Source organism: Tachyglossus aculeatus, chromosome 20 (genome assembly GCF_015852505.1).
Source record: "Tachyglossus aculeatus isolate mTacAcu1 chromosome 20, mTacAcu1.pri, whole genome shotgun sequence".
Lineage (NCBI taxonomy): Eukaryota > Metazoa > Chordata > Mammalia > Monotremata > Tachyglossidae > Tachyglossus > Tachyglossus aculeatus.
Window position 1 is genome coordinate 13678153 of NC_052085.1, and position 15227 is coordinate 13693379.

At 44.4% G+C, this 15227-nt stretch overlaps 1 protein-coding gene across 3 annotated transcripts in view; it reads right to left on the reverse strand.

The window, feature by feature from the left end:
• Positions 1-15227, reverse strand: part of TMCO3 (transmembrane and coiled-coil domains 3) — a 97485-nt gene that overhangs the window by 21935 nt on the left and 60323 nt on the right. The window contains exons 1-3 of one of the 3 annotated variants that reach the window (XM_038761584.1): positions 14259-14341; positions 1781-2297; positions 97-276 (exon numbers count right to left, since the gene is read on the reverse strand). In XM_038761584.1, the coding sequence (XP_038617512.1) occupies positions 97-276; positions 1781-2224 (624 nt within the window). In that variant the 5' untranslated portion in view covers positions 2225-2297; positions 14259-14341. Of the gene's footprint in view, positions 1-96; positions 277-1747; positions 2298-4693; positions 4715-14258; positions 14342-15227 lie in introns of those variants that run through there. The other 2 variants (XM_038761583.1, XM_038761582.1) reach the window with 2 other exon arrangements.

Sequence of the window (15227 nt, forward strand, 5' to 3'; positions counted from 1 at the left end):
TGGCGCATAGTAAGCGCTTAACAAATGCCATTATTATTACCGTTCAATCAGAAGCTCACAGGCATGAATAAGATCTGCATTTTCTTGATTGCTTACCGATTTGTTGTCGTCAAAAGCATGCTCCTCTATTTCTTCCTCGAGCCGATCGGCCGCCTTTCTTACATCTTCTAGAATTTCATCGAGGATGGATAGGCTTTTGTTTTGATGCTGCATGTTTTTCAGGGCTTCGGCTTGATGCTTCTCGGCTGCCAGGAGTTGCACGTACTCCGTCTCTTCCTGTGTAAATTTTAGAAACGACGGCTAAGGTTTGCAAAAGACGCAGCCCGAGACGAAATCGCTCATTCACGATAGCTCGAGATGGAAGAAATCTTTGCCAAGAACCTGTGCTACCTTCCCGGTAAGAATCGGCACGGATTATGTTCCATCAGGGCAGTCTAGCGGGTTTTAGACTGTGAGCCCACTGTTGGGTAGGGACTGTCTCTATATGTTGCCAACTTGTACTTCCCAAGCGCTTAGTACAGTGCTCTGCACACAGTAAGCGCTCAATAAATACGATTGATTGATTAGGGGAGTCAGATGAATGTGGTTTCTCCGCCACTTGGCTGCTGCGTGACCTTGGGCAAGTTACTTAGCTTCTCTGGGCCTCGGTTCCCTCATCTGTAAAATGGGGATGAAGACTGTGAGCCCCATGTAGGATGTGGACTGTGTCCACCCTGTAGCTTGTACCTACCCTAGTGCTTAGTGCACTGCCTGGCACATAGTAACCGATTAACAAATACAATTAACAGAAAAAAGGCTCCTCACCATGCTTCAGTTGCCTCATCTATCAAATCTGTCCCCAACTTCAAAGCCTTATTGGAGGCCTTCCCATCCTGAGCCCCTTCCTTCCTCTCCCCCTCTCCATCCCCCTCATCTTACCTCCTTCCCTTCCCCACAGCACCTGCATATATGTATTTATGTTTGTACATATTTATTACTCTATTTATTTACTTATTTTACTTGTACATATTTATTCTATTTATTTTATTTTGTTAGTATGTTTGGTTTTGTTCTCTGTCTCCCCCTTTTAGACTGTGAGCCCACTGTAGGGTACGGACGGACTGTCTCTGTATGTTGCCAACTTGGACTTCCCAAGCGCTTAATACAATGCTCTGCACACAGTAAGCACTCAATAAATACGACTGATTGATTGATTATTGAAGGCCCATCTCCTCCATGAGGCCTTCCCTGACTAAGCCCCCCTTTTCCACTTCTCCCACTCCCTCTGCCTTGCCCTGACTTGCTCCCTTAATTCATCCCCTTAATTCATCCTTAATTACTTCCCAAGCGCTTAGTACAGGGCTCTGCACACAGTAAGCGCTCAATACATACGATTGATGATGATGATCCCCCCTCGCAGCCCCATAGCACTTATGTACATATCTATCATTTATTTATTTCTATTAATGTCTGTCTCACCATCTAGACTTATGTGCCGATTTGTAATTTATTTAGCACCTGCCTTCCCCTCCAGAATGTAAGGTCGTCGTGAGAGGGGAACGTGTTGGTTTATTGTTATATTATATCATCATCATCAATCGTATTTATTGAGCGCTTACTATGTGCAGAGCACTGTACTAAGCGCTTGGGAAGTACAAATTGGAAACTCTTCCGAGAGCTTAGTACGGTGCTCTGCAAACCGTAAGTGCTCAGTAAATATGACTGAACTGACTTAATTCAAAGCGAACGCTGCTTTGTTTATACTCACCCGTGGCGTGCAATCAAATGGGAAAGAACTGACCTTGATGGCCGCTTCTCGCAAAGCTTCCAGTCGCTGCCTGCTGCTCTCTTTCATGTTCACGACATCTTTGTAATCGCCTTGCAGAGCCCGCTGAAGTCCGTGGATCGCCTGGAAGACCGAATTTTCGCTCTCGTTCAGCTCCTTCTGGAAGATTTCGAACGTGTGCACTTGAAAGAGCTTCTCCTCAGCTGACAGTCCCAGGTCCCTTTCCACCGCTCTCATGGCGTTTTTCAGCTTGTTGAGAACCACGTTCTTCTGGCGGAGAAGCCCCGATAGCTTCCTGCAGTTGTTGAGGGCCCACTGTTTCCTCTGCGTTACGGCGGCCCCTTTCCCACGGTGCAACTTGATCGCGTGCTTGGCTACATCCTCGTGTTCGGCCGCGTGCGCGGCTAAATGGAGCAGTGAAATGAGGTTCCAAGAACACAGGACCCCAACTGCCTTCATGGTACGCTCTAGTTTCCCCGGACGGCCCGGTGACTTTTGCTCCAGGGAATTTGCATTTTCAGTCCGTGATGCCCTGAGGAACGGAAGAGGATTATCCAAGTTCAGAATTTCCTTAATTATCCCGAAAATACATCAACCAAATATACGAGAAGCAGCCTGGCCTGGTGGAAAGAGCCCGGTCCTGGGAGTCAGAGGCCCTGGATTCTAGTCCTGGCTCCACCGCTTATCCGTGGTGTGACCCTGGGCAAGTCACTTCACTTCTCAGGGCCTCACTACCTCATCTGTAAAATGGGGACGGCGACTGTGAGCCCCATAAGCGATAAAGACTGTGTCCAACCTGATCAGCTTGTATTTACCCCAGTGCTTTAGTATAGTGCCTGACACATAGTAAGTGCTTAACAAATAGCATAAAAAACTCTATAAACATAAGCCCACAGTGATTACTACAGTATACTGAACAGGCGAATAACTCCCAGCTTTGGGAATGGTTGAAATTAATTGAGGAAAGCTTCTTAGAGGAGGTGGGTCTACAGCTTAGCAAGATTTAGATCTGGCATGGTCAAAGAGGTCGCAAACACAAGGACCCTCTTGGAGAGGTAAGACTAATAACTGTGGTATTTGTTAAAATGCTTCCTATGTGTCAGGCACTGTACTAAGCGCCGGGGTTGATAAAGGTAATTGGGCTAGAAACAGTCCCTATGCCACGTTGAGCTCGGAGTCTTCATCCCTGTTTGACAGATGAGGTCACTGAGGCCCAGAGAAGTGAACTGACTTTCCCAAGGTCCCACAGCAGTTGAGTGCCAGAGCCGGGATTAGAACCCAGGTCCTCTGAGTCCCAAGCCCATGCTCTTTCCACTCGACCCACGCTGCTTCTTGCCGCCTCTTCTGTAAAAATTAATTTCCTTTTAGCCTTGGCAACAAAAGAAAGGGATTAAGAAACTGAGTCTCCCAAAAGGGCCTCAGTTACTTCATCTGTAAAATAGGGAATAAGACTGTGAGCCCCTTGTGGGACATGAATTGTGCCCAACCTGATTAGCTTGTAATAATAATAATAATAATGGCATTTATTAAATGCTTACTATGTGCAAAGCACTGCTGTAAGCGCTGGGGAGGTTACAAGGAGATCAGGTTGTTCCACAGGAGGCTCACAGTCAATCCCCATTTTCCAGATGAGGGAACTGAGGCACAGAGAAGTGAAGCGACTTGCCCACAGTCACACAGCTGACAAGTGGCGGAGCCGGGATTTGAACCCATGACCTCTGACTCCAGAGCCCAGGCTCTTTCCACTGAGCCATGCTGCTTCTTAATATAAATAAATAAATTATAGATCTGTACATAAAGGGAGCAATTCAGGGCAGGGGAGAAGAGGAAAGGGAGGCTCAGTCAGGGAAGGCCTCTTGGAGGAGACGGGCCTTCAATAAGGCTTTGTCATAGGAGGACAAGCGCTTAGTACAGTAATTTGCACCTACCCCAGCGCTTAGTATGATGTCTGGCACACAGTCAGCACTTAACGAGTACCAAAAAAGAAAAGTGAATTAAATTTTAAGAGAGAGGAGTTGCCTTAGCCTCTTGTTTTCCATGATTAAACAGACAGCTAAGAAGTTTACTTAATGGTCTCTTTCTTTCCCATCCTCCCTTCCTTCTCAAATGCCATCTGAGGGATTGGAATTTTGCACTCTGGAAAAAGACTTCCCGACCAAAGGAATGAGCAATTTCTTCCCCAATATTTTTTCTTTTAAGTTGAAGAATTCTCTTCCAGGTACAGAAGTTACACTCTTTACTTCTGCAGATGAAATAAAGCTAATGAAGTTAGTCATGAGCATTCAGGAAAAGTGCCTGCAAAAACTAAAATGAACTAAAAAACCAGTATCAGACAATTCCAGTCTGTTGATTGTATATGAATTATACTTGGGATAAAACCAGGGTTATTTCCCTTCTAAAAATCTGGCAAAAAAGGGAAACTGAATATCTTTCCAATAGTCATTTGTAATAAGAAATACTCTCTTGTTTGTTCCGGGCAGAAATATAGAAAGATAGTTCTATTTCCATCTATTTCAAGACTAAGTTGCAAATGAATCTGAGCAGGGTTACAAAATCCCCAAACTGGCTGAGTCATTCTACTTCATTTCTCTATTTCTGACTCTCTGCCCAAGACATTCAGAGAGATGAATTCCCTCAATAGGCCTTGTTCACTTGGCAGTCTTCGGAAATAATTATCAAAATGTTCCATGAATATTTATTGATTCTAGCCATCAAATCCTGCCTCGTCTCTTTGCATTGTCCTTCACGTGGCAGAAAATACGGAGAAACTTGGTAAATCACGCTGGGAGAGCTGCCCACAAGATGCAATAAGCTTTCTTCCATCTCGGAAATACAGCCTGGAAGAAGTTTAAGGACCCATCTGCTATGCCGAGGTGGTGTGTTGGTTCTTTTTTTTTAAAAAAAAAATGGTAGTTGTTAAGCACTTACTTTGGAGTCAGAGGTCATGGGTTCAAATCCCCGCTCCGCCACTTGTCAGCTGGGTGACTTTGGGCAAGTCACTTCACTTCTCCGGGCCTCAGTTCCCTCATCTGGAAAATGGGGATTAAGATTGTGAGCCCCCCGTGGGACAACCTCATCACCTTGTAACCTCCCCAGTGCTTAGAACGGTGCTTTGCACATAGTAAGCGCTTAATAAATGCTATCATTATTATTATTATGTGTCAGGCACTGTACTAAGCACTGGGGTAGATACAAGTTAACCAGATTGGCCACACTCCATGACCCATGCGGGTAGATATAAGCTGTTGGACACGGTTCCTGTCCCATGTGGGGCTCCCAGTCTTAATCCCCATTTGCCAGATGAGGGAAACGCGGCCCAGAGAAGTGAAGTGACTTGTCCAAGGTCACGCAGCAGACAAGTGCAGGAGCCAGGATTAGAAATCAGGTCCTTCTCACCCCCAGGTCTGTGCTCGACCCAGTAGGCCACGCCACTACTGTTCACTTAATAATAATAATAATAATGATGGCATTTATTAAGCGCTTACTATGTGCAAAGCACCGTTCTAAGTGCCAGGGAGGTTACAAGGAGATCAGGTTGCCCCACGGGGCGCTCACAGTCTTCATCCCCATTTTACAGATGAGGGAACTGAGGCACAGAGAAGTGAAGTGACTTGCCCAAAGCCACACAGCTGACAAGTGGCAGAGCCGGCATTCGAACCCATGACCCCTAACTCCAATGCCCAGGCTCTTTCCACTAGAGCCACGCTGCTTCTATTCACAATGTACATCCACTCCCTCGGTGAGCTCATCTCCTCCCATGGTTTCAGCTAACATCTCTAAGAGAGCAGGAGGAAGAGAAAGGAAGCGGCATCACGTAGCGGACAGAATATGGGGCTGGGAGTCAGAAGGTCATGGGTTCTAATCCCGGCTCCGCCACTCGTCTGCTGTGTGGCCATGGGCAGGGCGCTCCACTTCTCTGAGCTTCAGTTACCTCACCTAGAAAGCGGGGATTAAGCCTGGGAGCCCCACGTGGGACAGGGACTTTGTCCGATCCCATTTCCTTGTAGCCACCTCAGAGTTTAGTACCGTGCCTGGCGCACAGAAAGCACGTAACGAATACCATAATCATTATGATTATTGTTAATTCACTAAGGACGGTCTCTTTCATAGTGTTCGAGAAATAAGCCACAGGGACAAGATCCAAATTAATTCCTTTTTTGTTTGGCCTGGACCAGAGCTAATCAGGCAGAACTCACCGCCTCTCAGGTGTGACCTTTTGGGGAAGATACTGGAAGAGACAAAAGGCAAACGGTTCGAAATGGGGTCAGTCTGAGTCCATTATTACAGTGCCATTAATGCCCTTGTCTCGTCTTATGCTATCGAGGGGTCTCCGCCCCACAGCGATGCCGTGGACACGTCTCTCCCAAAACGCACCACCTCCACCTGCAATCGTCTGGTAATGTATCTCTAGAGTTTTCTTAGTCCAAATCCGAAAGTGGTTTTCCATCATCTCCTTCCGAGCAGTAAACTTGAGTCTCTGCCCTCGACTCTCTATCGCTGTTGCTGCTGCCCAGCATGGGTGAGTTTTGACTTGTAGCAAATTGATTGCCTTCCACTCGCTAGCCACTGCCCAAAGCTAGAAGTGGAACAGATATCATCAATCGTATTTATTGAGCGCTTACTGTGTGCAGAGCACTGTACTAAGCGCTTATGCCTCTGCTTGACTCTCCCTCCCGTAGTCGAGACTGGTAGAGTAGTGGAAACTCTCCAGGTGCCATCCTGAGAGGGGATTAATGCCCTGGCCATAACATATTTAAAATTTTAAGAAGAGGAAAGAAAGCTACCTTAAATTGTGTTGATAAAAAACAGCTCTTCGGGCCTGCATTTGATGCATTTTTAAATCAATCAATCAATCAATCAATCGTATTTATTGAGCGCTTACTGTGTGCAGAGCACTGTACTAAGCGCTTGGGAAGTACAAGTTGGCAACATATAGAGACAGTCCCTACCCAACAGTGGGCTCACAGTCTAATATGACCCACAAGTTCATCTGAATCTTTTTTTATACACTAAAATAAATGCATAGCATTGGACGCCAATCGTGTGTGTGTGTGTGTGTGTGTGTGTGTGTGTGACATCTATTCTATTCCATTTATTCTATTTATTTTATTTGTTAGTATGTTTGGTTTTGTTCTCTGTCTCCCCCTTTTAGACTGTGAGCCCACTGTTGGGTAGGGACTGTCTCTGTATGTTGTCAATTTGTACTTCCCAAGCGCTTAGTACAGTGCTCTGCACATAGTAAGCGCTCAATAAATACGATTGATGATGATGATGATGATGTGTGTGTGTGTGTGTGTGTGTGTATACATACATAAGGCACTCACATGAAAACCAAATAATAATAGGGGAAATCACAAACATCTCATTTTCTTTAGTTTTAACTGCCGGTGTTCTTCAACTAACTGATCAATTTAAATTTTGTCCACACTACGTTCCCTGTAGGAGATTGTCAAACAAGGAGCAAAAGTTAGAAGCAGCAATAACTGGAATGACAAACAGGCTCTTAATAGGAGTAGAGTTAAGTGTATTTTTAAAAATCCCAATTGGCTTCTTACTACTCGGGCAAAAATTAATTTTTCAGAAATTTTGAAGTTAATTTACATCGGACGGTGTTTTACAGTATTTCTAGTTTCAAGAGAAGCGTCCAACAGTTCTTAACGCCAGAAGCTGATCTTGCATTTTGCTTGCCTAAACGAGTCATCTTTGTTAAGCCTTTCTCATCTGACTAGTATTTTAAAAAATCAACATGTCCTTTGGGGTAAAGTGAGTGAGGTATTTGTTAAGGACTTACTACATGCCAAGCACTGCACCACCTACAAGATAATCAAATTGACAGTCCTTGAGAGGGAGAACAGGTATTTAATTCCCATTTTACAGATGAGGAAACTGAGTAGCACAGCCTGAATTAGAAGGATCTGGGATCCGATCCCAGCTCCGTCACTTGTCTGCTGTGTGACCCTGGGCAACTCACTTCACCTCTCTGGGCTTCACGTTACCTCATCTGTAAAATGGAGATTAAGACTGTGAGTCCCATGTGGGACTTTGAACTGTGTCCAACCTGATTAATTTGTATCTACCCCGGCGCTTAGTACAGTGCGAGGTACATAGTAAGCACTTAAAGGCCACAACACAAAGCAAAATTAAAAAAAAACTGAGGGACAAAGAAGTCGAATAATAATAATAATAATGATGGCATTTGTTAAGCGCTTACTATGTGCAGAGCACTGTTCTAAGCACTGGGAGGGATACAAGGTGATCAAGTTGTCCCACGTGGGGCTCCCAGTCTTAATTCCCATTTTACAGATGAGGGAACTGAGGCTCAGAGAAGTAAGTGACTTGCCCAAGGTCACACAGCAGACATGTGGCGGAGTCTGGATTCGAACCCATAACCTCTGACTCCAAAGCCCGGGCTCTTTCCAATGAGCCACGGACCTGCTCAAGGTCACACAGCAGACAAGCGACGGAGCTGGGATTGGATCCCAGATCCTCCTGTCTCCTAGATCCGTGCTCGATCCCCTAGGCCAAGTTACTCGGTTTCTTCATCTGTAAAATGGGGATTAAATACCCAGTCCGGTCCTCTTTCCACTGTGCCCTGCTGCTTCCCAGACACACTCAAAATTCACCAAATGGGGAAACACCCCAAATCCACGACACCAGACATCTGTTGGCGGCCGAGTTAAATTGTCCTCGTGTTTTATACGTCTATATAATAAACGCCATTTGGAAGGTGCATTAAGTACACAGGGCAATCTACGATTTCAGGAAGTTGACCCCCACATCCGACGTTCCCGAGGCTTAAAATCCACACGTTAATTGGTCTGGTGGATTGTGAACACTGGGGCCCTGACCTAGGAGGGTGATTTGGTGAGATCATTTTCACGACTTAAAGCCAGTGCAAATACAACCATAATTCCCGTTTAGGCAAACAACGCCCTCTCCCACTCCCTAAGAGCGGAGGGAATATCGGCTTGCTGGATGTTTCGGGAGCTGGGTCCATGAGGAAAAGGATGGAATTTTAAAGCGGGGCCTAAGGGCAGAGCGCTTAGAACAGTGCTTTGCACACAGTAAGCGCTTAACAAATACTATCATTATTATTTCTCCTGTAGGTGAATAAAAAAAGAAGCAAGAGGATCTTGCCTGATGAACTGAAGCCATTCAGGAAGAGAAGGGTGGTTGCAAGGGGCACATCATTCATTCTTTCAATCAATCAATCAATCAATCAATCAATTGTATTTATTGAGCACTTACTGTGTGCAGAGCACTGTACTAAGCGCTTGGGAAGTACAGGTTGGCAACATATAGAACTGAATTCAGAGGGAGCAGAATGGCCTAGTGAAAAGAGCAAGCGTATCTATTGAGCGCTTACGGTGTGCAGAGCACTGTACTAAGCGCTCAAGAGAGTACAACACAACAATAAACAGACGCATTCCCTGACCCCAGCGAACTCACAGTCAAGAGGGGCGGCAGACATTCATATAAATAAATAAAAGCTTAGCATTAATAATAATGATAATGACCTTGTCCCTCTAGACTGTAAACTCCTAATGGCAGGGAGTTTAATTAAAACTGCTAATTCTGTTGTACTGTATCATCATCATCACCATCAATCACATTTATTGAGCGCTTACTGCGTGCAGAGCACTGTACTAAGCGCTTGGGAAGTCCAAGTTGGCAACATATAGAGACAGTCCCTGCCCAACAGTGGGCTCACAGTCTAAAAGGGGGAGACAGAGAACAAAACCAAACATACTAACAAAATAAAATAAATAGAATAGATATGTACAAGTAAATAAATAAATAGAGTAACAAATATGTGCAAACATATATCCATATATACAGGTGCTGTGGGGAAGGGAAGGAGGTAAGATGGGGGGGGATGGAGAGGGGGACAAGGGGGAGAGGAAGGAAGGGGCTCAATCTGGGAAGGCCTCCTGGAGGAGGTGCGCTCTCAGTAGGGCCTTGTACTCTTCCAAGCGCTTACTACAGTGCTCCTCATTCAATCGCATTTCATTCGATCAGCTTTATTGAGCCCTTACTGTATGCAGAACATAATAATAATAGTGATATTTGTTAAACACTATGCGCCAAGCACTGTACTAAGCACTGGGGTGGATACAGCAAATTGTATTGGAGACAGTCCCTGTCCCACATGAGGCTCACAGTCTCAATCCCCATTTTACAGATGAGGTGACTGAGGCCCAGAGAAGTGAAGTGACTTGCCCAAGGTCACACAGCAGACGGGAGGCGGAGCCGGGATTAGAATCCATTACTTTCTGACTTCCAGGCTGGTGCTCTACGCTTGGGAGAGAACAACAATAAGCAGAGACCAGCCCTGCCCACGATGAGTTTACAGTAAGTGCCCAGTAAATACCACTGATTGATTCATCATGATAATAATAATAACTTTAAGCCCTTATAATGTACCAAGTGCAACATCTGATAGAGTCGCTGTCCCGCCCGGGGCTCAATGCGTACGGGGGAGGAAGAAGAGGTATTTCATTCCCATTTTATATTTATATTTATTTATATATATATAATACATTTTTATATTTATATTTATTTATATATAAATGTATATATAATATATAGAAGAGGTATTTCATTCCCATTTTATACTTATATTTATTTATATATTTTATATTTATATTTATATATATTTACATATATAAATATAAATGCATATATAATATTAATATATATTTTATATATTTATATTTTATATTCCCATTCTCGTGGCTCAACGAGAAGCAGCGTGGCTCAGTGGAAAGAGCGCGGGTTTTGGAGTCAGGGGTCATGGGTTCAAACCCCGGCTCTGCCAATTGTCAGCTGTGTGACTTTGGGTAAGTCACTTCACTTCTCTGGGCCTCAGTTCCCTCATCTGTGAAATGGGGATGAAGACTGTGAGCCCCCCACCGTGGGACAAACGGATTGCTTTGTAACCTCCCCAGTGCTTAGAACAGTGCTTTGCACATAGTAAGCGCTTAATAAATGCCATCATTTTACGGATGAGGAGGCTGAGACACAGAGAAGTCAAGTGACTAGCCCAAGGTTGCCCAGCAGCCAAATGGTAGCGCCACAATTAGAACCCAGGTCTTCTGACTCCCTCCCAGTCTGACACCCTTTCTACTAGGCCAGGATGCTTTCTGATGCCTCTAATACCATGAAGCGTTACATAAATCATGGGGATGGAGGGGCCTCTCCAGTGGCGCCAATCAGCTAGCCCAATTATCGGCGTTTAGTACAGTGTCTAGCACATAGCAAGTGCTTAACAAATCCCTATCAATCTCTCGACCTGCAGAGCCTTAATGAAGGCACATCTCCAAGAGGCCTTCCTGATTGAGCCCCCATTTCTTCTCCCACTCCCTTCTGCGTCGCCCTTGCACTTGGATTTGCTCCCCTATTCCAACCCTTATGTCTTGAGTCAGAAGGTCATGGGTTCTAATCCTGACTCTGCCACTTGTCTACTGTGTGACCCTGGGCGAGTCACTTCACTTCTCTGGGCCTCAGTGACCTCATCTGTTAAATGGGGATTAAGACTGCGAGCCCCACGTGGGACAACTTGATCACCTTGTATCCCCCCCAGTGCTTAGAACAGTGCTCTGCACATAGTAAGCGCTTAACAAATGCCATCATTATTATTATTATTATTACCCCGGTGCTTAGAACAGTGCTTGGCACATAGTAAGCGCCTAACAAATACCAACATTATTATTATTATTAATAACAAAAACCATCATGAGTTTTGTTTTGTTGTCTGTCTCCTGCTTCTAGACTGTAAGCCTGTTGTTGGGTAGGGACGGTCTCTGTATGTTGCCAACTTGTACTTCCCAAGTGCTTAGTCCAGTGCTCTGCACACAGTAAGTTCTCAATAAATATGACTGAATGACTGAATTAGTATTTGCTTATATCCATCACAGCGCTTAGTACAGTGCCTAAGCGCTTACCAAATCCTCCAATTTATTATTTTGTCTTTACAGTGCCCTGCATACAGTGAGCGCTTAACAAATACCAACATTATTATTATTAACAAATACCATCATTATTATTTGCTAGCACCCATCCCAGCGCTTAGTACAGCGCCTAAGCACATAGTAAGTGCTTTACAAATCCTCCAGTTGATTATTCTTTCTTTACAGTGCCCTGCATGCAGTGAGCGCTTAAATACCAACATTATTATTATTATTAACAAATACCACCATTATTATTTGCTAGCATCCATCCCAGCGCTGAGTACAGCGCCTAAGCACATAGTAAGCGCCTACCATATCCTCCAATTGATTATTCTTTCTTTACAGTGCCCTGCATACAGTGAGCGCTTAACAAATACCAACATTATTATTATTAACAAATACCATCATTATTATTTGCTAGCACCCATCCCAGCGCTTAGTACAGCACCTAAGCACATAGTAAGCGCTTACCAAATCCTCCAGTTGATTATTCTTTCTTTACAGTGCCCTGCATGCAGTGAGCGCTTAAATACCAACATTATTATTATTATTATTAACAAATACCACCATTATTATTTGCTAGCATCCAACCCAGCGCTGAGTACGGTGCCTAAGCACATAGTAAGCGCTTACCAAATCCTCCAATTGATTATTCTTTCTTTACAGTGCCCTGCATACAGTGAGCGCTTAACAAATACCAACATTATTATTTGCTTGCATCCATCCCAGCACTGAGTACAGTGCCTAAGCGCATAGTAAGCGCTTACCAAATCCTCCAATATTATTCATTTTTTACAGTGCCCTGCATAATGAGCGCTTAAATACCAACATTATTATTATTATTAACAAATACCACCATTATTATTTGCTAGCATCCATTCTAGCGCCGAGTATGGCGCCTAAGCGCATAGTAAGCACCTACCAAATCCTCCAATTGATTATTCTTTCTTTACAGTGCTCTGCATACAGGGAGTGCTTAACAAATACCAACATTATTATTATGAACAAATACCATCATTATTATTTGCTAGCACCCATCCCAGCGCTTAGTACAGTGCCTAAGCGCATAGTAAGCGCTTACCAATTATTTGCTAGCATCCATCCCAGCGCTGAGTACAGCGCCTAAGCGCATAGTAAGCGCCTACCAAATCCTCCAATTGATTATTCTTTCTTTACAGTGCCCTGCATACAGTGAGCGCTTAAACACCAACATTATTATTATTACCACCAAATACCACCATTATTACTTGCTAGCATCCATCCCAGCGCTGAGTACAGCGCCTAAGCGCATAGTAAGTGCTTACCAAATCCTCCAGTTGATTATTCTTTCTTTACAGTCAGACAGTGAGTGCTTAAATACCAACATTATTATTATTATTACCAAAAACCACCATTATTACTTGCTAGCATCCATCCCAGTGCTGAGTACAGCGCCTAAGCGCCTAGTAAGCGCCTACCAAATCCTCCAATTGATTATTCTTTCTTTACAGTCATACAGTGAGTGCTTAAATGCCAACATTATTATTATTATTACCAAATACCACCATTATTACTTGCTAGCATCCATCCCAGCGCTGAGTATAGCGCCTAAGCGCCTAGTAAGCGCTTACCAAATTCTCCAATTGATTATTCTTTCTTTACAGTCATACAGTGAGTGCTTAAATACCAACATTATTATTATTATTACCAAATACCACCATTATTACTTGCTAGCACCCATCCCAGCGCTGAGTGCAGCGCCTAAGGGCATAGTAAGTGCTTACCAAATCCTCCAATTGATTATTCTTTCTTTACAGTCAGATAGTGAGTGCTTAAATACCAACATTATTAATATTATTACCAAATACCACCATTATTACTTGCTAGCATCCATCCCAGCGCTGAGTACAGCGCCTAAGCGCATAGTAAGCGCTTACCAAATCCTCCAATTGATTATTCTTTCTTTACAGTCATACAGTGAGTGCTTAAACACCAACATTATTATTATTATTACCAAATACCACCATTATTACTTGCTAGCATCCATCCCAGCACTGAGTACAGCACCTAAGCGCACCAAATCCTCCAATTGATTATTCTTTCTTTACAGTCAGACAGTGAGTGCTTAAATACCAACATTATTATTATTATTACCAAATACCACCATTATTACTTGCTAGCATCCATCCCAGCGCTGAGTACAGCGCCTAAGCGCACAGTAAGCGCTTACCAAATCATCCAATTGATTATTCTTTCTTTACAGTGGCCTGCATACAGTGAGTGCTTAAATACCAACATTATTATTATTATTACCAAATACCACCATTATTACTTGCTAGCATCCAAACCAGCGCTGAGTACAGCGCTTAAGAGCCTAGTAGGCGCTTACCAATTCCTCCAATTGATGATTTTTTCTATACAGTGAGCGTTCAATAAATACCACTGATTAACTGATGAATTGATGAATAAATCCCTTTTTTAAAAAAATAAGAAAAAAAGGAATCAAAGCCTCCATCTCCGTGAAAAGGCAGTTGGGGGGGATGCAATGAAGGCAGTGTCCTCACCTCCTCCTCCTGGTCCAGGGGGGATGGGGGAGACCTGGCTCCCACACTGTGCTGAGCTCCAAGAGTGGCGACTGGGCGAGCTGGAGCTCCGGCCTGGCAGTCTGGGGCGTGGCCGGCAGGGGGCGTAGCAGGCAAAGGGGCGTGGCCTACCGCGCGACAGCCTATCAGGGGGCGAGCCCGGCCCGAGGGGGCGTGGTCTAGGGGCGGGGCCGACGCCGCCACGCCTGGGCCCGCGGGGCATGTCGGGAGTTGTAGTCTTTCCCCTCCCCTCGGGGGCGGTGGGCGCGGTGCATCTCGGGAGTTGTAGTCCTGCCCTCGTCATTCCTTCCTTCATTCATTCAATCGTATTTACTGAGCGCTTCCTGTGTGCAGAGCACTGTACTAAGCGCTTGGGAAGTACAAGTTGGCAACACATAGAGACAGTCCCTACCCAACAGTGGGCTCACGGTCTAGAAGGGGGAGACAGAGAACAAAACCAAACATATTAACAAAATAAAATAAATAGAACAGATATGTACAAGTAAAATAGAGTAATAAATCTGTACAAACATATATACATCTAAACAGGTGCTGTGGGGAAGGGAAGGAGGTAATCAATCAATCAATCATATTTATTGAGCGCTTACTGTGTGCAGAGCACTGTGCTAAGCGCTTGGGAAGTACAAGTTGGCAACACATAGAGACGGTCCCTACCCAACAGTGGGCTCACAGTCTAGAAATTCATTCATTCAATCGTATTTATTATTATTATTATTAATCATAATAATAATGGCATTTGTTAAGCGCTTACTATGTGCAAAGCACTGTTCTAAGCACTGGGGAGGTTACAAGGTGAACAGGTTATCCCCCGGGGGGCTCACAGTCTTCATCCCCATTTTACAGATGAGGGAACTGAGGCCCAGAGAAGCAAAGTGACTTGCCCAAAGTCACACAGCTGACAGTTGGCAGGGCCGGGATTTGAACCCATGA